This window comes from Scyliorhinus canicula, chromosome 20, assembly GCF_902713615.1.
Source record: "Scyliorhinus canicula chromosome 20, sScyCan1.1, whole genome shotgun sequence".
In the NCBI taxonomy this organism is placed as follows: domain Eukaryota; kingdom Metazoa; phylum Chordata; class Chondrichthyes; order Carcharhiniformes; family Scyliorhinidae; genus Scyliorhinus; species Scyliorhinus canicula.
This window is the reverse complement of record NC_052165.1, coordinates 50,365,822-50,392,272: the sequence shown is the minus strand read 5'-3', so window position 1 is coordinate 50,392,272 and position 26,451 is coordinate 50,365,822. Positions and strand designations below refer to the sequence as shown.

Sequence of the window (26,451 nt, the reverse complement as noted above, 5' to 3'; positions counted from 1 at the left end):
CATCTCCCCCACTCCCCCCTCACATACGCCCACCTCCCCCCTCCATCTCCCTCCGCTCGCCCCCACTCCACCCTCCATCTCCCCCCCAACGCCCTCTCCATTCTCCCCCAACTCCCCCCCCCCCCTCCGTCTCCCCCACTGCCCTCTCCATCTCCCCCACTCCCCCCCTCTGTCTCCCCCACTCCCCCCTCCGTCTCCCCCACTTCCCCCCGCTCTGGGCCCCCCTCCCGTTCTCAGGGATGCCTTCCCCGTTGTGGCCAGACTCGAGCGGTGCGCTGAGCGGTGCGCTGAGCGGTGCGCTAACCTCCTGGAAGCAGTCGTCAGCCAGCACGACTGGTTGACGAACTTAAAAAGCCGGTGTGTTTCACGCCGTGTAAACAGTGCGCGATTAAGTCGGGACTTCGGCCCATGCGGGCCGGTGAATAGCGGGGGGGGGGGGGGGGGGGGGGGGGCCGTAATTAGTAGCGATTCTGGTCGTCTCGGGGGCGTAATAGAGGCGTTTGGCGGGAATGGCGACTTGGAGATTTTGCAGGGTTCGGAGAATAGCGGTGGGGGGTCGGACCAGCGTCGCCGTAAAAATTTGCGCCACCCGCTATTCTCCGCCCCGTCGTGAGTGCGGAGAATCGCGCCCCATATATGTGGAAAAGTGAGAGGTTATGCACTTTGGAAGAAGGAATGGAGGCATAGACTATTTTCTAAATGGGGAAATGCTTAGAAAATTAGAAGCACTCCTAAGGAGTCCTTGTTCAAGATTCTCTTAAGGTTAACCGGCAGGTTCAGTTGGCAGATAGCAAGGCAAATGCAACATTAGCATTCATGTCGCGAGGGCTAGAATACAAGACCAGGGATGTACTTCTGATGCTGTATAAGGCTCTGGTCAGACGCTGGGGTACTGTGAGAAGTTTTGTGCCCGGTATCTAAGGAAGGATGTGCTGACTTTGGAAAGAGTCTAGAGGAGGCTCACAAGATCCCTGTAATGAAGAGCTTGTCATATGAGGAACAGTTGAGGACTCTGGGTCTGTACTCGTTGAAGTTTAGAAGGATGAGGGGGGATCTTATTGAAACTTACAGGAGGCAAGGTCTCCATAGAGCGGACATGGGGAGGATTTTCCACTTGTAAGAAATGCTAGAACCAGAGGACACAATCTCAGACTAAAGGGACGAGCCTTTGAAACAGAGATGAGGGAGAATTTCTTCAGCCAGAGGGTGGTGAATGTGTGGAACTCTTTGCCGCAGAAGGCTGTGGAGGCCAAAGCACTGAGTGTCTTTAAGACAGAGATAGATAGGTTCTTGATTAATAAAGGGATCAGGGATTATGGAGAGAAGGCAGCAGAATGGGGATGAGAAAAATATCAGCCATGATTGAATGGTGGAGCAGACTCGATGGGCCGAGTGGCCTAATTCTGCTCCTATGTCTTTTGGTCTTATCATAGGGGCAGCAGGGTAGCATGGTGGTTAGCATAAATGCTTCACAGCTCCAGGGTCCCAGGTTCGATTCCCGGCTGGGTCACTGTCTGTGTGGAGTCTGCACGTCCTCCCCTGTGTGCGTGGGTTTCCTCCGGGTGCTCCGGTTTCCTCCCACAGTCCAAAGATGTGCGGGTTAGGTGGATTGGCCATGCTAAATTGCCTGTAGTGTCCTAATAAAAGTAAGGTTAAGGGGGGGGTTGTTGGGTTACGGGTATAGGGTGGATACGTGGGTTTGAGTAGGGTGATCATGGCTCGGCACAACATTGAGGGCCGAAGGGCCTGTTCTGTGCTGTACTGTTCTATGTTCTATTAACTTTTATCAGACTCAAAAGAATCTGTTTAACCTATTGTCCTACTCCGGAACTCATCAGTATGTGTTTGTGAACTTTGAATGTGTGTGTACACGTAAAAGCTAGAGCCTTATTTATTATTTTACTGAGACCGATTTAAGTAAAATAAATACATCAACTTTTCTGTTTAAAAACTCAAGGAAACCTGAAATTGGGTGTCTTTTACAACAGTACTTGAAAAGTTAAACACTGGCAAAATAAATTGGTAAGCTTATTGTTGAAAATAACTGTTGAGGTCAAACAAGTGGGAAATGAGAGGAACTGTATTATCTCTCCTCACCTGACTGTAACAATATAAATGCCTCAGATTTTAGGACACCAATTACATTTTTCAAATTTGCTGATGATATCAAACTTGGAGGTGTGGTTTTAATGATTCAGAGGAAGCTGATGGTAAATAAACATAAACATAAACTCACCGCTTTTATCTTGGTTCATCACGAGTCCCAGATGGGTGGCCGCCGCCCCCTAACTAGATAGCTCATATTCCACCTGTCCCCGGGGGAGATCAATGATGGCTTCCTCCTGGTTCTCGTGGGGGTTTTGACAGTGGCAAACAGTGAGGATTATATGAATTGCCCGCAGAAAGACATAGATATGCTAGCAAAATGGGCAGACAAGTGGCAGCCGGAATTTAATAGGGAAGTGAGAGGCGATACATTTCAAGAGAAGGGATAGGGAGTGGCACAATTCTAAAGAGTGAGCAGGAACAGAGGGATCTGGGGGTGCATGTACATCACTCTTTGAAGGTGGCAAGATGTATAGTGAGAGTGGTTAGCAAAGCATATGGCATCTTGGGTTTCAAAAATTGAGTGCAAACAAAAAACAAATGCTGATCCTTTATAAATCTCTATTCGAGTGTTGTGTTCAGCTCTGGTCACCAATCTTTAGGAAAGATGTGGAGGTGCCTGAGGTGGTACAGAGGAGATTTGTCAGAATGATTCTAGGGATGGGGGATTTAGGTTGGGGTTGGTCTCCTTGGAGAGGAGATTGATAAAAGCATACAGGATTCTGAAGGTTTGGATAAGGTAGATAAGGGGAGGGGGGGCATTCCTCGGCAAATTCATCAAGATGCTAGTTTAATTTTAATTAATAATCTTTATTGTCACAAATAGGCTTACATTAACACTGAAATGAAGTTACTGTAAAAAGCCTCCTTTCTGACAAAACCTCAAACCTGCATGTATCTAAACATTTCCCCCTGCTCCAGCCCTTACTTTGCTTCCAGCTCCTACAGTGTTACAATACTATCTTGTATACATTCCATGAACCTGTCCTACACATTATTACTGTCAATTTGGTTTGCACAACTTATATGAAGATTAAAATCCTCCATGATTACTTTATCACCCTGATTACATATATCTTGAATTGCTTCATTAAATGCTGTCCTATTCTACAGCTACTGTAAACAACTCCTAACAATAATTTCTTCCCCTCGCTCTTTCTGAGTTCCACCCAAACTGTTCCTACTCCTTGATTTTATGAGTAAAGATGGAAATACTGTCTCTCCACCTTTTTTAACTTTAAAGTCAAAATGGTTCCCCTGGCACTGGGCCACCATCATGGAGGGAGCCCATATATACAGCAGCCAATGCCACAGTGTTCTGGAATAATGGTATTTAAAACCCTGGTTTAAAATACATACAGGCAGTGTGTCTACTAAAGCTATAATTAAAGATGATGTGGAGATGCCGGCGTTGGACTGGGGTGAGCACAGTAAGAAGTCTTACAACACCAGGTTGTTGTAAACAAACCTGTTGGACTTTAACCTGGTGTTGTAAGACTTCTTACTATAATTAAAGAGTCATTAATGGTGATGTAATCATTGATTTCAATCACTTACTTGCAGATAAAGGGCTAATGGAATTGTGTTTTAATTGCTGGAGATTCCCTGGAGTGTACATAATTTATCAGTGAGTGGTGTTTAGTCCTAACTAAATAGGTCATAGAACCTAGTGGTCCACAGATGATGTAATTAATGGGAGGAGCAGATCTATCTGTAGTTTGACAGTCTGCTAGAATATTTTAAATTCAACAGCAGTTTGCCATAGGATTTGAGTCAGGCAAGAGAGAAGTGTACTGGATATGCTCGAGAAAGGGACTCTCTCGAAGCGTGTCGACACAGACGACCACAAGTAAATCTATTGTGGTGGCACGGTGGTTAGCACTGCTGCCTCATGACACCGAGGACCTGGGCTTAATCGTGGCCCTGGGTTGCTATACAAGTAGAGTTTACACATTCTCCTCGTGGCTGCCCTTCACAACCGAAAGATGTGCAGGGTAGGTGGATTGACCATGCCCTTAATTGAAAAAGAAAGTAAACTTTATTTATAAGTAGTATTTGAACTGTATTGGGTTGCTTAATTGGAATTAGTGGCAGATGCAGATAGTAAGTTTAGGTTTTTCCTATTTGACTGATAACTGTAAAGCTATTTCTTTGATGTCAATGTGGTTAATTCTGTGTTTAAAGTAAAGTTTGTTTCAACATAAAAAATGCCTGTTGGTCAGAGTCATCACAAATGGGTGAAGTATCCTTTCCTCACAGCTGTACAAATATAAAAATTGTTTAGGATTCTTGTCCAGTAGTCTAACAAAGGTTGGGGTTATGTCCAGTATCTTAACAAAATTGGGGCTCTTTACCAGGATTAAAAAGTATAATTCCTTGTTTGGCTTGGGATTAGTTAACAGTAAGTGTGATAGAGACTCTTAGAGGCTGGTAAAATGGCTCTTTCAGTAGCTAAGAGTTTCATGGATGTTGAAGCAGTCACTTTGGGTGGCATAGAAAGGGTGGTTAAGACAAAGCTTTTGGCTCTCTCTCTCTCTCTCTCTCTCTCTCTGTCTGTCTCTCTCTCTGTCTCTCTCTCACTCTCTCTCACTCTCACTCTCACTCATTTTCTCTCACACGCACTGTCTGTCTCTCTCTCTCTGTCTGTCTGTCTCTCTCTCTGTCGGTCTCTCTCTGTCTCTCTCTCACTCTCACTCTCACTCATTTTCTCTCTCACACACTGTCTGTCTCTCTCTCTCTCTCTGTCTGTCTCTCTCTGTCTCTCTCTCACTCACTCTCTCTCACTCTCTCTCTCACACACTGTCTCTCTCTCTCACTCTCTGTTTCTCTCTCACTCACTCTCTCTGTCTCTCTTTCACTCATTCTCTCTCCCACTCGCTCTCTGTCTCTCTCAATCTCTCTGTCACTCACTCACTCTTTCTGTCTCTCACTCACTCTCCTGTCTCTCTCTATACTCTCTCCCACCCTCTCTGTCTCTCCCTCTCACCCTCTCTGTCTCTCTCACTCTCCCTCTGCCTCTCTCTATACTCTCTCACTCTCTGTCTCTCTCTCATCCTCTGTCTCACTCACACTCTCTCTGTCTCTCACTCTCTGTCTCTCTCTCATTCTCTTTCTGTCTCTCTCAGTCTCTCCCTCTCTACTCTCCCTCTCTATTCTCTCACTCTCTCTCCCTCTCTACTCTCTCTCTCACTCTCTCTCTCTCTCTTTCTCACACACACACTCTCTCTCTCTCTCACTCTCTGTCTCTCTCTCATTCTCTTTCTGTCTCTCTCTCAGTCTCTCCCTCTCTACTCTCCCTCTCTATTCTCTCACTCTCTCCCTCTCTACTCTATCTCTCACTCTCTCTCTCTCTTTCTCACACACACACTCTCTCTCTCTCTCTCTCTCTCTCACTCTCTCTGTCTCTCTCCTCCCACTCTCTCTCCCTCTCACTCTCTCTAAAAAAACAGACAGCGAGAGTGAGAGAGAGAGAGACAGAGCGAAATTGAGAGACAGAGAGAGAGAGAGTGTGTGTGTGTGAGAAAGAGAGAGATAGAGAGGGAGAGAGAGTGAGAGCGTAGAGAGAGAGTAAAGAGGGAGAGGGAGAGTAGAGAGGGAGAGACTGAGAGAGAGACAGAAAGAGAATGAGAGAGAGAGTGAGAGACAGAGAGAGTGAGTGAGTGAGTGAGACAGAGGGTGAGAGAGAGAGAGAGTGAGAGACAGAGAGAGTGAGTGAGTGAGAAAGAGGGTGAGAGAGAGACAGAGAGTGAGAGAGTATAGAGAGAGGCAGAGGGAGAGTTTTTGGATTTGGTAGTCAAACTGCAATTGACTTTACCTGAAGAGGTGAGGAGGATGGAGAAAATTAAAGTGATAGCTCAGCATTTAAATTTGTCAGCGACATAGTCTGAATCATTGGAATTAGCTAAAATTCAATTGCAAATGAAACAATTAGAAATGCAGGTAAAAGAAGGAACTTCTCAAAAGGAAATTGAAATAAGGAACCTTGGTGAGGTAATGGAAAGATCAGTAAGGGATGAAAAGAAAAGGAAAAGGAGAGCATGGCAATGATACAGGAAAAAAACAAAGAGAGAAATTTTGAACTTTGGAAAATGGAACTGCAAAGAGATGATACATTTAAACGGTTGCAGTTAAATGCAGATGTTGAGGAAAGTCTTGAGGAAGGAGTAATCCCTCTTAGTAAAACGCCGAGTGGGAATATGTTTAAAAATATTTAAGCACTGCCAAGGTTTGACGAGAAAGATGTGAAAGCCTTTTGTGTGTCATTTGAGAAAGTAGCTAAACAATTGAATTAGCCAAAAACCCATGCGGGTATTATTGGTTCAAATGAAGTTGAAAGGTAGAGTTAGTGAATGGCTTGCATCACTATCAGAGGAGATATCACGGATTATGATGAGGTGAGCAAAGCCATTTTAAATGCATATGAACTAGTGCTAGAAGCCTACAGACAGAAGTTTAGAAATCTATGGAAATAACTAGATCAGGCAAATATAGAATTTGAAATAACTAAACAAAATAATTTTGTTAGGTGGTTAAGAGCATTAAAAATAAACCTAATGTGTCATGCCCTTGGGGAAATGGTTATAGGAATTTAAAGATTTATATCCTGCAGTAGTGAGAACTTATTTGGAAGAGCAAAGGGTTAAAACTGCTAGACTGGCAGCAGAAATGGCAGATGATTTTGAATTAGTTCATAGATCAAGGTTTTGTTTTCGACATCAATTTCAACCTGTGAATGAAAGAAACTGGGAAAATGATAAATCCACAGGTTGTCAATGTAAAGGGGGTATGTTTGGAGATATTGCCTCAGGTTAAAAAAGAAACTTATTCGGGTGGAAGAGAGATAAGACAATAAGGTTGGACAGACAAAATCCCCGGCTTAACTCCTCAAACTCTCAGTGGAAAATCTTCCTACCTATGTCATTGGTTCCTACTGGTCTGCAACAATTAAATCTTCTGCCTCCCATGTTCTTCGCTAACCGGGAGAAGGCTGGCAAAAGACACGGTTGACCCAGATACAACCTTGGGAACTCCCAGTCATTGCTTCACTAACTAGCTTCCATTTCCCAAGGCAGCCTATGGTCCTTTGGGACTGTGGCAACATTTCATTTCATCTCATTACTGTGCCCTATCGCCATCATATTTGTTTACACTTCCCCTGCTTGAATGGCCTCCTGCTCATGTCAGTTTTGTCCATCTGCCTTGCAGTCCTTGTTCGCATCTACATAGATAGAAAATACTTTGTACTTGTTGGTCACAGTCTTTGGCCAAGGCTCGTTCATCATATCCTGGATCCCCTTCCCTGCCTGACTTGTAGTGATACTCCCTCCTGCCCTTGAACATTACCAACTCTAATGTTATACTTAACGTAAAGGTTGTGACTTCCTTCTGGAACAAAGCATCCAGGTAACTCTAGCCCTCCCTGAAATCTCACAATATCTGCAGTTTGGGCTTCAAAAACTCTGAACAAAGTTCCTCGTGTTTTCGACACTTACCACAGGTAGGACCATCCAGGATCGCAAACTCCCTTCTGCTGCAATTATGGCACACCATCTGATTTAATTTGTTTATTTTTTTGATGAGGTCATTAGTTAATAATTTTTTTAAAAAATGAATGTATTTTGTGGTTAGCTCATTTGTTGATCCAGTTTAAGTTACTAATTTACTAAAGGAAGACCAAGGTACTGTATCCTCACAGTGAGAAGAAAGCAAAACAAACATCGGCAACTCAAGGCTGAGTCAAAGGCCGGCAAACCAAGGTTAACCCCTCACCCAGCTGCACCTTTAATTCCCAACTTCGTTAATGAAATACTCCTTCACAATCACTCTTTGGTCCACACTTTAGTCCAAGTTATAACTGGTAACTTTATGTTACTGTTGGTGGTAAATATATGCAGCCCTGACTTTTTTTACCGTGTTTGTTTTCAATAGTTCATTCCTGTATTTACATTTAAGTGTGTATCGTACAGGAGCCTATCTATCTTAGCATTCCTGCAAGCTCTATGTTGGATACCTTTTCTGAAAAGCTACAGTAGCTGTTCAATTTGCAGCCGTGAATACATGTAATGCCTGTTTATTATTAGTTTTAAGTAATTTAAGTACGGGGAGACAGCGGTATTGTCGCTGGACTCGTAATCCAGGGACCCAGAATCATTCTCTGGGGACCCGCGTTCGAATCCCGTGATGGCAGAATGTGAAATATAAATTCAATAAAAATCTGGAATTAAAAGTTTAACGGTCAATTGTTGTAAAAACCGATCTGGTTCACTAATATCCTTTAAGGAAGGAAATCTGCTGTCTTTACCTGGTCTGGCCTACATGTGGCTCCAGATCTCCAGAAATGTGGTTTCCCCTTAAGTGCCCTCAGCGATGGGCAATAAATGCTGGTGCCCACATCCCATGAATTAATTTTTAAAAATCATGAATCCTTTTCTCATTACTCGTTTTCACAATTTACAACTATTGTCTGTATTGGTAGAAATGAATATCTATAGCCCCTCAATTGGATATTGATTTTCAAACGTAACTTTTTTTTTATGCAGTGTTAACATTAAGTACTTACAAACATTCTACTTAATAGTAGCTATGGGTACTTACATTCCTGAAATTCCCCAGTGGATGCCTGCATTGTTCCCAACTGAATCAAACAAGCCCAGTCCAATCAGAGAGATGGTTGGAGCAATTGTTAAAGGACCAATATACCGCATTAAAAATCCAATTAAACCAGAAAATCCCACAACTATTTGGAAACAGGCTGCCACCATAATTGCTCCTTGGACCTGCAAACAAGAAGATTATCAGGTTTTCATGCCTCGATTTGTTTTGTGTCATTAAAGTAATAAGAAATTACAAGAAAAATTAAATACCAGCATTCTGAAAATCATTGATTACATCTTGATTAGAAGCTCAGTTAGGCTTTGCCTCTGAAATACTCTGATTCAATTCGCACTCCAGGGCTTGAGCACAATAATCAAGGCCGATACTCTGGTGCAATACTAAGGGTCAGATACTGTCAGATTGCCTTTGGATAAGACATCAAGCCAAGGCCTGTCCGCCTATTTAGGTAGACATAAAAGGTCCATAGAACTATTTTTTAAAAAAAATTTTTATTGAGATTTTCCAAAACATATCAAAAACAGAAAATAACAACAAGAAACCAGTATTAACAACAACCAAATGAAAAACACACTAACCCTCAAAACCAACCCCCCCAGTAACTACAAAAAGAAGAAATAGATAAACACCCGGCATATTCAATAAACACATACACACATTTCTGCCTTCCCCCGAAACAACGAAACAAAGCCCCCCCCCCCCTGGGTTGCTGCTGCTGCTGGCCTATTTCCCTACCGTTCCGCCAGGAAGTCCAGGAAAGGCTTCCACCGCCTAAAGAACCCCTGTACTGATCCCCTCAGGGCAAATTTCACCTTCTCCAATTTAATGAACCCCATCATATCATTGATCCAGGCCTCCACGCTTGGGGAACTCGCATCCTTCCATTGAAGCAAAATCCTCCGCCGGGCTACTAGGGACGCAAAGGCCAGAACACCGGCCTCTTTCGCCTCCTGCACTCCCGGCTCCACTGCAACCCCAAAAATTGCGAGTCCCCAGCCTGGCTTGACCCTGGATCCTACCACCCTCGACACCGTCCTTGCTACCCCCTTCCAAAACTCCCCCAGCGCTGGGCATGCTCAGAACATATGGGCATGGTTCGCTCGGCTCCCCGAGCACCTAGCACACCTGTCTTCGCCCCCGTAAAACCTACTCATCCTCGTCCCGGTCATGTGGGCCCTATGCAGCACCTTGAACTGTATGAGGCTAAGCCTCACACAGGAAGAAGAGGAATTCACTCTCTCCAGGGCATCCGCCCACGTCCCCTCCTCAATCTCCTCACCCAGCTCCTCTTCCCATTTACCCGTCAGCTCCTCCACCGAGGCCTCATCTACCTCCTGCATGACATGGTAAACATCCAAAATCCTCCCCCCTCCAACCCACACCCCCGAGAGCACCCTGTCCCGTACCCCACGTGAGGGCAGCAGAGGGAACCCCTCCACCTGCCGCCTGGCAAAAGCCCTAACCTGCATGTACCTAAACATGTTCCCCGGGGGGAGCCCAAACTTCCCCTCTAACTCACCCAGGCTCGCAAACCTCCCATCCACAAACAGGTCCCTCAACCTCCTAATACCTACCCTGTGCCAGCCAAGAAACCCGCCGTCGATGCTCCCTGGTACAGAACCGGTGGTTCCCCTGTATCGGGGACTCAATCGAGCCCCCCACCTCCACCCTATGCCGTCTCCATTGCCCCCAAATTTTGAGGGTAGCTGCCACCACCGCGCTCGTGGTATACCTCGTTGGAGGGAGCGGCAACGGCGCTGTTACCAGTGCCTCCAGGCTCGTGTCCACGCAGGACGCCATCTCCATCCTCTTCCATGCTGCCCCTGCCCCGTCCATTACCCACTTACGCACCATCACTGCGCTGGCAGCCCAGTAGTACCCACAGAGGTTGGGCAGCGCCAGCCCCCCCCCTATCCCTGCCCTGCTCCAAAAACACCCTTCTCACCCTTGGAGTCCCATGCGCCCATACAAATCCCGTAATACTCCTGTTGACCCTCCTAAAAAAGGCCTTCGGGATAAGGATGGGGAGGTACTGGAACAGAAACAAAAACCTTGGGAGCACCGTCATCTTGACGGACTGCACCCTGCCCGCCAGTGACAGCGGCAATATGTCCCATCTTTTAATCTCCTCCTCCATTTTCTCCACCAGCCTAGTGAGGTTAAGCTTGTGAAGGGCCCCCCAGCTCCTAGCCACCTGGACTCCCAGGTACCGAAAGCTCATCCCCGTCCTTTTCAGCGGGAGCCTATCAATCCCCGCCTCTTGATGCCCCGGGTGCACGACGAACAGCTCACTCTTACCCAGGTTGAGCTTGTACCCAGAAAAGCCCCCAAATTCCCTAAGGATCTGCATCACCTCTGGCATTCCCCCCACTGGGTCCGCCACATAAAGCAACAAGTCATCTGCATATAATGACACTCGGTGCTCCTCCCCACCCCTCACCAGACCCCTCCAATTCCTCGGCTCCCTCAACGCCATGGCCAGGGGCTCAATTGCCAACGCAAAGAGCAAAGGGGACAGGGGACACCCCTGCCTCGTCCCCTGGTACAACCAAAAGTACTCCGATCTCCTCCTATTCGTGGCAACGCTCGCCATCGGGGCCTCATATAACAGCCTCACCCACCTAACAAACCCCTCCCCGAACCCAAACCTTTCCAGCACCTCCCACAGGTACCCCCACTCGACCCTATCAAAGGCCTTCTCCGCATCTAATGCTACCACTATCTCCGCCTCCCCTTCTACCACCGGCATCATTCTAACATTCAGAAGCCTACGTATATTGGTGTTCAGCTGCCTTCCCTTCACAAACCCCGTCTGGTTCTCATGAATGACCCCCGGCACACAGTCCTCTATCCTTGTGGCCAAGATCTCATAGCACTATTTTTAAGAAGAGAGGGGAAGTTACCCTGGTGTGTGGTCGCTTAATAAACATCATTATCATGTTATTGTTTATGGGACCTTATTGTGTGCAAATTAACCACCACATTTTCATTATTCCAACAGTGACTTCAAAAAGTACATCTTTGGCTGTAAGGCTCATTAAGGCATCAGGCAGTCATGAAAATAATTATATAAATGCAAGACTTACATTTTATTAACTGCAAACATGGAATGGGACACATAGGCCTGGATTCTCTATCCTGGAGCCTAAGTGTTCCCACCAGCGCAGAATCACTAGTGCTCTCCACTGGTACTGGGGACGGGCCCAGTATGCAGGTCTGTCTCCTGTTCCACGCTGATTTATACATGGGGAAGAACTCACTGGATTCAGTCAGAATCCCAGTTTCGAGCCACCATTTTGAGCTGGAGGCCCGATCCCGCGGTTTGGTGGTGCCCCCCCTTCCCAAAATATTGGGAACAAGGTTAAATCTGTCAAATTCCTTATACAGAGAACCCTTGCGACACGAGCAATCTTTCAGCTCATCAGTCTGGACTAAAATTCAAGCCCTTGCCCCAGAGATGAAAGGTCATTAATCCACTGTGCCAACCAGTCTCCTGAAAAATAGGTTTCTGTTTTTTTAATAAAGTACCTCTCGTATGCGTGTCTGCCAAACTTCAATAAAGATCGGATCACTGACGTTGACTAGCGTCTTGTTGTGCGTCCATTCTGGACATTTATACTGGGGCAAGGATAGCATTGCCACAGTCGGAGTTAGGAAAGTAAATGTTCCCCCTTGGAGAATTGGTAACCTGAAACAAACATGGTAAATTGGTCAGTCCTCCTTGTTAATAATCATAACTTTTATTAGTGTCACAAGTAGGCTTACATTAACACTGCAATGAAGTTACTGTGAAAATCCCCAAAGTTACTGTGAAAGTCACCAAACTCAAGCAGCTATTCGGGTACACTGAGGGAGAATTTAGAATGTCCAATTCACCTCACAAGCACTTCCCCCCACAAGTCTTTTGGGACTCGTGGGAGGAAACCGGAGCACCCGGGGGAAACTCACGCAGACACGGGGAGAACGTGCAGACTCTGCACAGACAGTGACCCAAGCCGGAAATCGAACAGAGTCCCTGGCGCTGTGAAGCAACAGTGCTAACCGCTGTGCTACCATGCCGTCAGATGCTACAAATTTATGCAATTTTTGGGGTAGTTAATTTTATTCAAGGGCCTGAAATATTTTGATCTCAGCATAGTGGTTCTTGGGCGACATCTATTGCTAACCCCACCATGCTCTCTGGGAATCTGGAAGTGAAGGGGGGGGGGGGTCCAGCAGTGAGACCTCTTAAAACTGAATAGTTAGGATGCCACTAGAATAGTTTTACATAAGTTAGTTTAATTGAGATTAATTATAGGAAGTGTACTGAGTCATCATTATTAACCATTAAACATGTATATTTAGGACATAGCAGTATTAAGTAATCAAACTCTGGCGACAAGCAGTGCCACAATGCATGATGGGATTTAGGTTAGCTAACTTGACCATGTTTTTGAGGCACAGGAGATGAGTGATCAGCAAACTACTAGTAAACACAATTTTTTATCAGTGGCCTCCGAAATCCTCAGGAAGCAAAAAGGAAGTCACTTTTGATATCCTGGCTTTCTGAAACGATCCATGGAGTAAAGAGGATGCCAGTTCTGCCATCCTGGCCCTCATGAACAATGGGTGAGCAGGGTGCTGAGATAGGGGAAAAACAATTTAGGATGCAAAGATTGACATCAAGCATTTTTGTAACCACAGCAAACAGGGTGTAGTTCATTAAGGGTTGATTGCAATGTTATTGCATAAGGTTTAAACATGACAGTTTCAGGGATTACATCGAGTCCAACTGGGGTGGGCTATTGATTTTTGGAAATTGTATAATTGACCTGTTTTATTAGTGTTGAGAGATAGATCTTGGCCTTATCCAGATCACACCTCCATCTGCACGTAACCAAGCTTGGATTAATAAATAAGTCATCTTATCCAGATTGCTGATGTGTCTTTTGCTCTCTGTACTGAGTTGAGCCACAGGGAAGAATCCCCCTTGGAAGCTGACTCAATACACAGGTCTTAAAACCGCTCCTACAGGAAGGTCCCTGTTTTATTTAAAATTAGCAAGTGACACATTGGCAAACCACTTGTTCCCACCAGAACTGGAGGGGGGGGGGGGGGGGGGGGGGGCGGATAGGTCCAACCTTGTTGGTACTGTACTTGATGATTGACTGGAAATGATTGACATTAATATTGTGAGTCATGAGAAAAAATATTGAACATACCAAAACTAATGGAAAAAAACACTAAATCGCTTGGCATTGTATGTTGTAAATGTGTCCCCAACTAATCTTGACAAAGGTAGGAACAGTTTTAAACCTGTTTTAATAATAAGAATGTTTATTGTCACAAGTAGGCTTACATTAACACTGCAATGAAGTTACTGTGAAAATCCCCCTAGTCGCCACATTCCTGCGCACGTTCGGGTACACAGAGGGCGAATTCAGAATGTCCAAATTACAATTCAATTACATTTTGGCTGATCTGTTCATTATTCACTCCATTTACCTGCCTTGGCTCCATATCCTGAATAACCTTTGTTTAGCAAAATTCCATCAATCTCAGATTTTAAATTATTCATTGAGCTGGTACCTCCTGCTTTTTGCGGCAGGCCGCTCCCTACTTCTGACATTCTTTCCATGAAATTATGTTTCCAAACTTCTCTGCTCAAAAGCTGGTACTAATTTTTAGAAAATGCCCCCTACGTCTAAACTACTTTTACAATGAAAATAGTTTTTCTCTACCTTATCCTTGAATAACTTAAACTGACTCTTAACCATTTACATTTCAGGAAATACAACCCTGGTTTGTCTAATCCCTCCTTGTAATCTAAAACTTGGAGTATAATTCTAAAAAACCTTTGCTTCCAAAGCCAATGCACACAATCCTAAAGTGTGATTTCTAGAACTGAACTCACTGTGCAGGTTTGTATTGATATAGCATAATGTATTATCTTTTTGTGTTCTAGAACATCTAAGATATTAAGGCTAACGTTCTAATGCTAAGACTGAATAGCGCTCTGCCAAGTTTTAGAGAAATTGTGTTTACGAAATAGACAAAGGTTAGCTTCGATAGATTGACAGGTTAAAGATTACAGTACGTTGCTGTCTTACCTGACCCCAAAAAAGACTTGAAGGAGTGTGCATATTCCCGACACAAAGAAAATGGTGCTGATAAGGTAGCTTTGGGTGATGTGGTCATGTTGTAAGCAGAGCGCCCGTGACAAAAGGAGAGGGATGGCGACAGTACCACCCAATGCAGTCAGATAATGCTGGGGAAAATGTAATTACAAATAGAATTTTAATCAGAGGCAAAATACCTGGAAATAAAACAGAACATGCTGGAAATACTCAACAAATCAGGAAGCACCTGAGAGAACAGTTAAAGATCTATGTTAATGATCTTTGAGAAAGTTCGAGATGTGACAGGCTTGAAACAAGTGCTTGGGGAGGGGTAGTGGGAGGAAAGAACAAAGGGGAAAGTTCGAGAGGGTGTTAGGCAGGAGACTAAACAACAAAAAGGATGATGGTGAAAGCCAGAAAAAGATGGTAATACAACAAGAAATTAAAGAATGGTTCTAGAGGAGGTGTAACTGGGAAAGCAAAATCATCGCTGACTGCAGCTACTCAAATAGAAAGAATTTAAAGCAGGCCCCTTCCTGAGAATCTTAACAAGGGGAGGGGTGCCAGCAGAAGAGCCTCGGCAGATTGCTGCAGTACATCCTATCGATGGTACACATGCACCACCATCACAATAAGCCGGAGGACATGGAAGGTAAAGAACATTTTTCTCCATGGTCTGGCTCTCTTATCGTCTCCCTCTGTTTCTTACCTGAGTGCCAAGAAGTATGCACAAATACCAGGGAGGAACATCCGTGACATAGTATGTCATTTTGTTTATGTTCTTCTTGGTTGAAGAAAGCCCGTTGTCCTCCATATTAAGTGATGCGCTGGGTTTATGAGCACCTCCAACTTCATTCTAAATAACAAATTAAAAATGAATGCTCCTGCAAAACAACTGAGATTCTTTTAAAAGTGTGCAACATTATAACACTAGTCTCACATTCTTTTTCAGTTGTGTTTAAGCATTCACCATTTACGTCTATCAGGAAATAAATTGAATAAGATGCAAAAGATTGAACCAGTTGGGTAATGTAATGAGTCATGGGTGTGTCACATTACAAAGGTAAAAATAGTACGGATCAGAATTCCTATTATCGTTTCACTATTTTTCCCTTCTGAGTCGGAGCTTCTACAGTGCCCTATACCGAATTGGGATACACCCAGTGACTCATTACGTTACCCAACTGATTCAATCTTTTGGAACTTATTCAATTTACTTCCTGCTAGACATAAATGGTGAATGCTTAAATACAGCTGAAAAAGAATGTGAGACAACTGAATTACGATGCGATGCATCGTAACTGAATTATATTTAAAATTAAATACTTCTCACGAGGTAAAAATTGTACGGACCATAATTCCTATTTCCCGTTTCGCTATTTTTCCCTTCTGGGAAATATTTAATTTTAAATAGAATACTGTTACGATGCACCGCAAACCTCTTTCTTGCAACACAGGTCTGGCACTTTAATATGTCATGTGAGAGTACCTTTAAGAAATTGGTGTTTGTAAATGGTTGTGTATATAAATATCTGTAGTGAGAGTACCTTTAAGAAATAGGTGTTTATTACTGCATTTATGTCAGAGAGTGGGTGGAGCTGGGCTGTCTGTCAGCTTTTTACTTTTGTTTTAGGCTGTTTGCTGCAGGGTGTGTTTTAGTTTAGTTTTCAGTGCTGGATAGCTGCAGTCACAGCCAGAAACTGTATGAATCTCTCTCTGTAATCTAAAGACTGTAAATCGACCCTCGTGATTTAAAATTAATAACAGTAGTGACTTTAACCTGATGTGCTTCTGGTAAAAGATGTTTTAAGTCTAATGGATGTTAAAAGGAAAGCTTAAAGGATTACTTGATGTTGTATTCTTTGGGGGTTGTATTTGAATTAATGGTTGCTAAGATGTTCACTGTATGTTTTAAAAAGGTTAACTTGAGTTCATGGAATAAACATTGTTTTGCTTTAAAAAATACCTTTCCATTTCTGCTGTACCACACCTGTAGAGTGGGCCGTGTGATCCCCATACCACAATCTATTAAAAGTTGTGGGTCAGGTGAACTCCATGATACACTTTGGGGGTCTCTAAACCCTGACCCATGACAAATGCTCTGCCACCTATTTGAAAGTGCAGAGTAAACTGATTTCTGGCAATGTCCCTCCCCACATTTTCTACCCTCCTCTCCTGAAGGTGATGATCCACACTGGGACACAGCAACACAACTGTCCTTAGTATTCTGCCTAGGAAGTAATTCTCATGCTTGAATCCCAGCAATCAGGGTGATTTCAGATGGCAGAGGGCAGCAAAGCCCAAACCTTCCTCACACTGCACAGGCACGCTTCCAGGCACAAGTCATTTGCTGGCATTCATGAGCAGTAGTTCTGCCTTTCTTTACCACTTGCAGCCAATGACACTGAAGCCACCTCCGGCAACCCTATGTGGCCCTAGCTGAGGTGTTGAGACTCAATAATGCAGGAGGCTGCCAGGTCTCACTGATAAATATGGTGAGTAAAATGAAAATAAAAAGGGCTGGAAATCCTCTCTAGACAGGCACTAGATGTGGAGAGAAACAGAGGGTGCAACTTTGCACTCTGTGCAATGAGAACTGGCTGAGTTGAGAAAATTAGCATGTAGCACTCCAGCTGAACTGTCGAGTTTTCTCTCCAGATTCTCTCGCACTCTGAGCTCAAAGAAATCTGGGGACGGGTCTTTCACCATCATCCCAGCTGGGTGGGGCCTGAAAGAGTCAGCAACGCCAGGTCCACAGAAACTGTGGTGCCCCTTTAAAGCGACCTGCATGAAGACAATTCTCCCCATCTCCCCCCACGGAGAAGGGGAAACCCTCCCTTCCCAAAAACACTGGGAAATCCCTCCCCAACAAGCAAGCACCGAGGCAATGACCCCCCCCACCCCCCAACTGCACACAAGTACTGTGGCAATGACCCACCCATACATGTAAGGTGAAACCCCTCCAATGGAGCTCTCCAGATGGTCCGCCACTGCCAATGGGAACTTTGTTATGTTATTGTCAGTGGGCGGGAATATCAGAGAACAAGCGGCTGGATTCTCCGCGCCTCCGCGCCAGAATCGTGATCGGCACAGGGGCGGAGAATGGGCGTTTACGCCAAAATCGAGTCCAATGCTGCTCCCGCGATTCTCCGGTCCCTGGAGAAACGTGCGCTTGTGCGAAGTATACGGCACAGGTAGGGGTCATTGACAGAGGTCTGCCCCCCGCCCCCATGTTCTCCGAGGAAAACTGGCCGAGCTCCCGATGACCTGGTTCTAACCACTTATTGGCAGTCGGGAACGGCCGCCCTGGTGGCGGGCGGGAGGATCGGGGGGGGGGGGGGGGGAGTCCAGAGTGATTCGCCAGCGTTTTTACGCTGGCTTGGGGACATAGCCCTATTATTGGAGAATTCCGCCTAAGATCTTGCCACCAAGTTTCTCATTCCAGCAGGCTCACAAGATTTTTCGCAGGCCTCACCATAAAAAACAGGTTTCACGTTAGCATCAAACCCATTGCGAGAATTAGGCCACTTAGCCCATTGAGTCTGCTCCGCCATTCAATCATGGCTGATATTTTCTCATCCCCATTCTCCTGCCTCCTCCCCATAACCCCTGATCCCCTTATTAATCAAGGACCTATCTATCTCTGCCTTAAAGGCACTCAGTGATTTGGCTTGCACAGCCTTCTGCGGCAAAGAGTTCCACACATTCACACCCTCTGGCTGAAGAAATTCCTCCTCATCTCTTTTTTAAATCAATCTGAGATTGTGCCCTCTGGTTCTAGTTTTTCCTACAAGTGGAAACATCCTCTGCACATCCACTCTACCCAGGCCTCGCAAATCCTGTAAGTTTCAATAAGATCCCCCCTCATTCTTCTAAACTCCAACTAGTACAGACCCAGAGTCCTCAATCATTCCTCATACGACAAACTCTTCATTCCATGGATCATTCTTGTGAACCTCGTCTGGACATCCAAAGCCATCACACCCTTCCTTGGATACGGGGCCCAAAACTGCTCACAATACTCCAAATGGGGTCTGATGAGAGCCTTGTACAGCCTCAGAAGTACATCCCTGGTCTTATATTCTGGCCCTCTCGACATCAATGGTAACATTTGCTTTTCTTTTTTTTTTTTTTATAAATTTAGATTACCCAATTATTTTTTCTATTAAGGGGCAATTTAGCGTGGCCAATCCACCTACTCTGCACATTTTTGGGTTGTGGGGGCGAAACCCACGCAGACACGGGGAGAATGTGCAAACTCCACACGGACAGTGACCCAGAGCCGGGATCGAACCTGGGACCTCAGCGCCGTGAGGCGGTTATGCTAACCACTAGGCCACCGTGCTGCCCTACATTTGCTTTTCTAACTGCCGACTGAACCTGCACGTTAACCTTAAGAGAATCGTGAACAAGAACTCCCAAGTTCCTTTGTGCTTCTGATTTCCTCAGCATTTCCCCATTTAAAAAAAAGTCTATGCCTCCATTCCTCCTTCCAAAGTCCATAACCTCATACTTTTCCACATTGTATTCCATCTGCCACATCTTTGCCCACTCTCTTAGCCTGTCCAAGTCCTTCTGCAGCTCCGCTGCTTCCTCAACATATCCCTTTACATATCTTTGTATCACCTGCAAACTTAGCAATAGCGCCTTCAGTTCCTTCCTCCAGATCATTAATGTATGTTGTGTAAAGTTGTAGTTCCAGCACCGACCCCTGAGGCACACCAAGGGCGCGATTCTCCAAGGCTGCGCCGGAGCGACCTCGCCGTCATGAACTCCGTCGAGTTTCGCGACGGTGCGAAACGGCCCCGATCGCGACCGATTCTGGACAAGACAGCTCACAACAGCCGGGAGAGCAATAGAACCAGAGGGGGTTCGCCCGTGCTGCACCCCCTGACAGTGTTCGAGCAGAGGGCACTGGACCTCGCTGGGGGATCCGCCACCCGGGAGGTTGCGCAATGTGAGGTTGGAAGCGCAGAAGCAACTGAGACAGCCCTGCATGCCCCCCCCCCACCCCTCCCCAGCCCATCCTCTCTCCCCTCACACTCTGCCCACTGGACCACCCATCCTCTCTCCCCTCACACTCTGCCCACTGGGCCACCCATCCTCTCTCCCCTCACACTCTGCCCACTGGGCCACCCATCCTCTCTCCCCTCACACTCTGCCCTCTGGACCATCCATCCTCTCTCCCCTCACACTCTGCCCACTGGACCATCCATCCTCTCTCCCCTCACACTCTGCCCACTGGGCCACCCATCCTCTCTCTCCTCACACTCTGCCCACTGGGCCCCCCATCCTCTCTCCCCTCACACTCTGCCCACTGGATCACCCATCCTCTCTCCCCTCACACTCTGCCCACTGGGCCACCCATCCTCTCTCCCCTCACACTCTGCCCACTGGGCCACTCATCCTCTCTCCCCTCACACTCTGCCCACTGGATCACCCATCCTCTCTCCCCTCACACTCTGCCCACTGGGCCACCCATCCTCTCTCCCCTCACACTCTGCCCACTGGGCCACCGTACACCCGGCCGAGCGTGTCTAACGAACCCCATATCATTCTGTTCCCAAGCCAGGAGGGCCATCCTCTAAATCCGGGACTCTGGAGGGGGACGTACCGAGGACAGACAGTGACGACAATCATGGCTGTGCGTTGCCTGAAGGTCGGGCCATGAGACAACACAGTGACGGGGACAGGACGGGGACTGTGGACCTAGATGCACAGAGGACGGCCACGCAGTCAACGGACTCACCCGCTGCTGAACTTTACATGGGCCGCGTGCGCCCTGCGCCGGGCCATGAGGGGGACCAGGACACACCGGACTTCTTTACGGACGATGACATAGAGCTTGCGGCACTGCTGTCTCCCACACCATCCACCATCCCAGTGACACTCACCTCGGTTGGGCAAATAAGTGATGAGGCTCCTGGGTCACGGTCTGGTGTGCACCACACAGCTGAGCCGGTACAGCAGGTGGAGTTCGGAGCAGCCGAGGGGCTGGACGGTCGGAGTGCAGCCCAGGCCCAGCATCCAGCTGGATCCCAGACGTTTCCCGGGTTCCTGGATTTACTCGACCCACCCAATGCATTTGGAAACCCATCTTCCAGCAGCTGCAGACGCAGTTGGAGGAGTCCATCCACGTCCAGGAGCAGGGAGTGGTGCCGGTCATCACAGCCACCCAGGCCGACACCGCACGGGTGGCATCCGCGGTCGAGGCAATGGCTGAAACGGTTTTGGCCATGGGTCAGGTTCTGCAAGGCGTTGGGCTTCACGTGTACTCGTCATCCATGGCCCAGGAGAGGGCTGCCCTCTCACAGGCAGCAATGTGCCAGAGCCAAAACAGCATTGCCGGCGCGCTCCGGGCCCTGGCCGAGTCTCACCGGGTCATGGCCCAGTCCCAGCAGGCCATGGCACAGTCCCAGCAGTCAGTCACGGAGAGCATCGACCGCCTGGTGCACGTGCTGGATGGCGTCGTGCACTCACAGGTTGAGGTCGCACAGTCCCTGGCGGGAATGTCTCACTCCCTGGAGTCCATCTCTGCGAACATTCGAACACTGGTCGATGCCGTTGCAGGCCTCCAGGACTGGCAACGCCAGGTGGTTGTGGTACGACGGGGCACCTCCCCGCTCACACCTCCGTCCCACAGTGAGGCCCAGGGGCCATTGGGCTCCCTCAGGGAGGAGGAGGTTCTGGTGCCTGTCTCATTAACTCTATCATGGGGCGTCCCTGAACGCTCGGCCTCCCCCGTCCCGTCCCTGGCACATCTGGTGGGCAGCGGGCAGAGCAGGGTGGCACCACATCATCCAGCACGTCCGCCGAGCAGCCTGGCCCATCAAGGCCAAGTCGCTCCAGGAAACGCGTGCCGACGGGGAGACATGTCGCGGGGCGTAATTCTCAGCAGTCCGCCTCCACTCCCGCTGTACCATCTGGGGATTCATTTAGACATAGTGGTAGGGCCCGTAAGGCAAGGAAGTTGGACACATAGTAAGTTGGCATGGGTGCAGGGCACAGTTTAGTTGTAAGGGCTAGGGCATCTGTATGTAACCTTCACTATTAAACTCACTGTTGCACCTAACTTGTCAGACTCTGTGCTATCTCCGGTGCCACGGGGCTCCTGATGGTGACCGAGTGCCGCTGGGGGCAAGCGGTTAAACATCGGTGCCTGGTGTGCAGTCTCTCCCCCCCCCCCCCCCCCCCCCCCCCCCACCTCCCACAGTCGGACACCGTAGTCCTCGGCACTCCGACGGCAGCTACCCCACACGGGCACGTGATGGAGTGTCCCTGACGAACACAGCGACCAGCGAGATGGATGTCAGACTTTGTCTAACGATTCTGAGCTCACAGCTCATTGCAGATCGGGCTGTCATCATTCAACATGGCACTGATCACACCCGCTGACACAGTTATCAACGTAGTACTATACCGTAGTGCTGCACCTCCCACCTCCACTCCCTCTCCCCCCTCCTAGCTCCGCTCCTTCCCTCTCCCCCTCCCACCTCCACTCCCTCTCTATCCCCTCCCACCTCCACTCCCTCCCTCTCCCCCTCCCACCTCCACTCCCTCTCTCTCCCCCTCCCCCCCTCCCTCCCTCTCCCCCTCCCTTCCTTCCTCCACTCCCTCTCTCTCCCCCTCCCACCTCCACTCCCTCTCTCTCCCCCTCCCACCTCCACTCCCTCTCCCCCTCATAGCTTCGCTCCTTCCCTCTCCCCCCTTCCACCTCCACTCCCTCCCTCTCCCCCTCCCACCTCCACTCCCTCTCCCCCTCCTAGCTTCGCTCCTTCCCTCTCCCCCCTCCCACCTCCACTCCCTCTCTCTCCCCTCCCACCTCCACCCTCCCCCCCTCCCACCCCCCCACTCCCCATTGGCCGCTGTGTTCTCGGGGAAGCCTTCCCCAGTCTGCGGAGACTCCGGGACAGTCCGCTCACCTCCTCAGCGCTCAGCGTCAGCCAGCACGACTTCTCCCTCCGACTCCTCCACCAGGGCGTCTCCCCTCGGAGAATCGCCATTTTGGGTGTCTCGGGCGATTCTCCGGCTTGCGCCGCATGGATTCCGACGGGACCGATTTTGCCTGTTGGGAAAATCGCGGGAGCGCGTCGGACCGGCATCGCGCGAAAAACTGGCGTGGCCCGCGATTCTCCCAACCAGCGCGGCATCGCGTCTGAGAATCGTGCCACGCCAGTCACCAGCTGCCATCCTGAAAAAAAAACCTTTATCCCCACTCTTCCGCCAATCAGCCAATTCTTTATCCATGCCAGTATCTTACCCTTAACACCATGGACTGTTAACGGATTTAACAGTCTCCTATGTGGCATCTTAGAAAATCTAAATAAATCACATTCACTGGTTGTCCTTTGTCTAACTTCCTTGTTACCTCCTCATGACCTCCCCTTGATGAAGCCTTGCTGACTCAGTCCTATTTTATCATGCACTCCCAAGTACTCCGCAATCTCATCTTTAATAATGGACTCTAAAATCTTACCAATGACCGAAGTCAGGCTAACCGGCCTATAATTTCCCGTCTTCTGCCTCCCTCCCTTCTTAAACAGCGGTGGTACATTAGCCACTTGGCAGTCCTCTGGGACCCTCCCTGCCTCCAGTGATTCCTGAACAATCACCACCAATGCCTCCAAACCAAAAATAGGTATTGACAAATGTGGCCCTGATGCGGTGGACCTCACGGTGGGCCAAAGGGGGTAACGTTTTAAAGGAGTTACCCCCAGAGTCCATTGGAGGGCCGCCCTCCTCCCTACAATGCAATTCCTGCCCCCCATCGCTCTCCCACCACCCCTCCCCCCCAAAGACCCCCTAATTAAAGACTTGCTAATTAGAGAGACTCGTACTAGAAACCCCCCATAAAAGAGGCTCCTGCCTGGAAGCCCCCAGAAGAGAGCCCACTGCCTGGAACACTCCCAGAAGAGAGACCCCAGGCTCTGGTTAGGGGATGGTTTGACATGATTGGCCACCGCCAGCCCGTCACGACCAACATCTGGAGCAGGGCCACACAAGGCCAGTGGTCGGAAGGCCAAACTGACCCCAAGCCTCAAAGAATAAATGAAATGTGCTGCTTCTAAATCCAGCGGGCTCCCACGTGACAATGCTCTCTCTCCACTGCAAGGACCTCCTCGTATGCCTCCATCTGCTCCAGATCCCACTCCTTTCATCCGCCACAAACAAGTGAGAATCCAAGCATTCTGTCCAGCATGCAGAAAGATCAGCCAAGAATTCTTGGGACATAGTATCAATCACGCACACCAAGGAAAGCCCAAAAGGCAATGTGCACAAGTGTGAAAAGATGAAAAGGATTAAAAGATGAGCAGAGGTGACCCCCCCCCCCCCCCCCCCCCCCCCCCCCCCCCCAGGCCCCATTTCTAAAGTGTGCCCCAATCGCAAAGGCCGCCCCCACACATTCCCAGACATTGGGGCCCCCTACAGACAATGGTAACACCCCCCACAACTCGACACAGAGGGCCACACCTCCCCCGCGCCACTCAATGGTCAAACCCCCCCCACACCACACAGGCATCAAGGTGACCTGAACCATTTGCCCCCATCTTCAGCAGCATCAAGGAAACTCCCATTCTTACTTAATGCTCCCACACCTCCATGCAGCACAACCCCCCCTGGGTGGAGTGGGGGGGGGGGGGGGGATCTAACAATCTTGGAAGAAACAGCATTAGCACGTTTACTGAGATTTAAATACATTTCAATTCATGGTAATCAGGTTCACGCCTGCCACCGGATGCGGGGGGCAGGGGCGATCTCGCTGCTGCAAACCCCGTTATGGTCCTCTCACGAGGGTTAGCGGCCCTATCGGGATGTACGCCCACGCGAAAGGGCCCTTAACATTGTGGCCAAAGGCTATACCTTCGAATAACATAGGAACTGCCGTCACATTAATGTAGGACCTGACACCGAAAGAGATTTGTAAACAGAAACTTGAGTCGTGACATGATCTCCAGAACAATAACCTCTTTGATCATTTCCACAATTGGCAAACAAAAGGCCTGTGATAGGTAAACCTTTGCCAGACATTGAGCTAAGGAGGGAATACAATCTCCTCTTGTGTGCCTGTAGCTGCAAGCCGACTTGACGGCTGGTATGTGAATGATGTCCTCGTGGCTGGATTCAGCTAAGAATATCCACTAATTTATTTCATAAATTGATTCGGATTAAGGATGAAAGGATTGGTACATACTAGGAAATCTTCCTGCTTTCTTAACCATGCTGAGCACATTCTGGGCAGGCTCATTCAGAAAAGGACAAGGAGGACGTACTTTCGAATGTATGGATTCTCACACTAACAGCAAAGGAGAGTTGAATGAATAACTCTAACAACTAGCATTGAAATTACGTTTCAGCATGAATGAGCCATGATTATACATATTGCATCGGTTTGTACACAAATTTTTGTTACTTTTTGCATTAGCAATATCAAAAACTAGTTAGCTCAGTAAACAATTGATACTTACAGTATCCATATTTATCTAGACTTCTTTCTCTGATGATACAGCAATTCAACTGCAATCGAATATGCCCATCAACAATTCTTTCAAGAGGACAGGCAGCAAATATTTAATCCCAGGCAATCTCACGGAGTCATAGCAGAGTGGACTAAAGTTTCTGTGCTAAAGCTTCTTTTTTATAAAAATTGTTCCACATCAGGAGTTACCTGCTCACAATAAGGTTACTCTCTATAGTTCTCCAAGTAAATACCATCATTGCTGTGAGAGTGCAGAATAGTGAGAGGACTGCCTAGAATTTACAGTAGTTGCTGAAAAAGCTCAGCCCAAACACAGCAAACAAATCCTGACTCTACAGTCTGATGACACATTGAATCTCACTGATTTGAACAGAGCTGCAGCTCATAAGTACCCAGCTCACTGTAATAGATTAAACCTGCTAAGCAACAACATGCAGCCACTCCCATATTACTGTACAAAATAAAAATGGAAAGCGAATTCCACAGGACTGTTTAGTGGTAACATTCCAATCGTAAGCTAAATTGCTGTACAACAAACAGCGGGCGGCATTCTCATTTCCTCAGACTAAGTGCTGATGCATGCTCAGGATTTGTGGAGTTCCACAACAGCAAAACTGGCACCCCACCTGGATGGATTCAGCGACTGTGGAGAGGCTAGCACTGGCACCACATGGAACACAATCGATGCAGGATTCATCGGATTTGCGATTGACCCTCAGCAGGTTGACAAGTTGCAGTCGCATATACACACTGCGCCCCCGCACACAACATCCCAGCCAACAAGACGGCAGCAAGAAAAGCAACCGCATGATTTACAGACGCCGAGTTGGAGACTTTCCTGGACTCCGTGGAGGAGAGGCGGGCGAGGCTACCAGCCGGCGCCGCTCGCCATGTCTGGGCACTGGTGGCAGAGGCGGTTAGTGCCATGGACAACACCATCCGGAATGGCCTACAGTGCAGAAAGAAACTGCACAACCTCCTCAGGCAGCGAGGGTAAGTAGGCAACACTAACCCTTGTTCCACATGCCTGCTATTCCACCCCACCACTCGGATGGCGGCCGAACCCCCACCCTGCAACACATGTTGGCACCCATACTGGCTGCCATGGCTGGGTGCCCTGGTCACTGGAGCCACCAGCTATCCACCCCCTGGGCTGCA

General features: G+C 47.9%; 1 protein-coding gene across 2 annotated transcripts in view; it reads right to left on the bottom strand.

Annotated features, from left to right (window-relative positions):
* zgc:110789 (Xan_ur_permease domain-containing protein) overlaps nt 1–25,638 on the bottom strand; it is a 64,663-nt gene extending 39,025 nt beyond the window's left edge. The window contains exons 1-5 of one of the 2 annotated variants that reach the window (XM_038781033.1): nt 25,283–25,638; nt 15,526–15,672; nt 14,808–14,965; nt 12,247–12,406; nt 8,701–8,882 (exon numbers count right to left, since the gene is read on the bottom strand). In XM_038781033.1, the coding sequence (XP_038636961.1) occupies nt 8,701–8,882; nt 12,247–12,406; nt 14,808–14,965; nt 15,526–15,672; nt 25,283–25,291 (656 nt within the window). In that variant the 5' untranslated portion in view covers nt 25,292–25,638. The remainder of the gene's footprint in view (nt 1–8,700; nt 8,883–12,246; nt 12,407–14,807; nt 14,966–15,525; nt 15,673–25,282) is intronic. The other variant, XM_038781034.1, reaches the window with a different exon arrangement.
* Nucleotides 25,639–26,451: the final 813 nt, after the last annotated feature.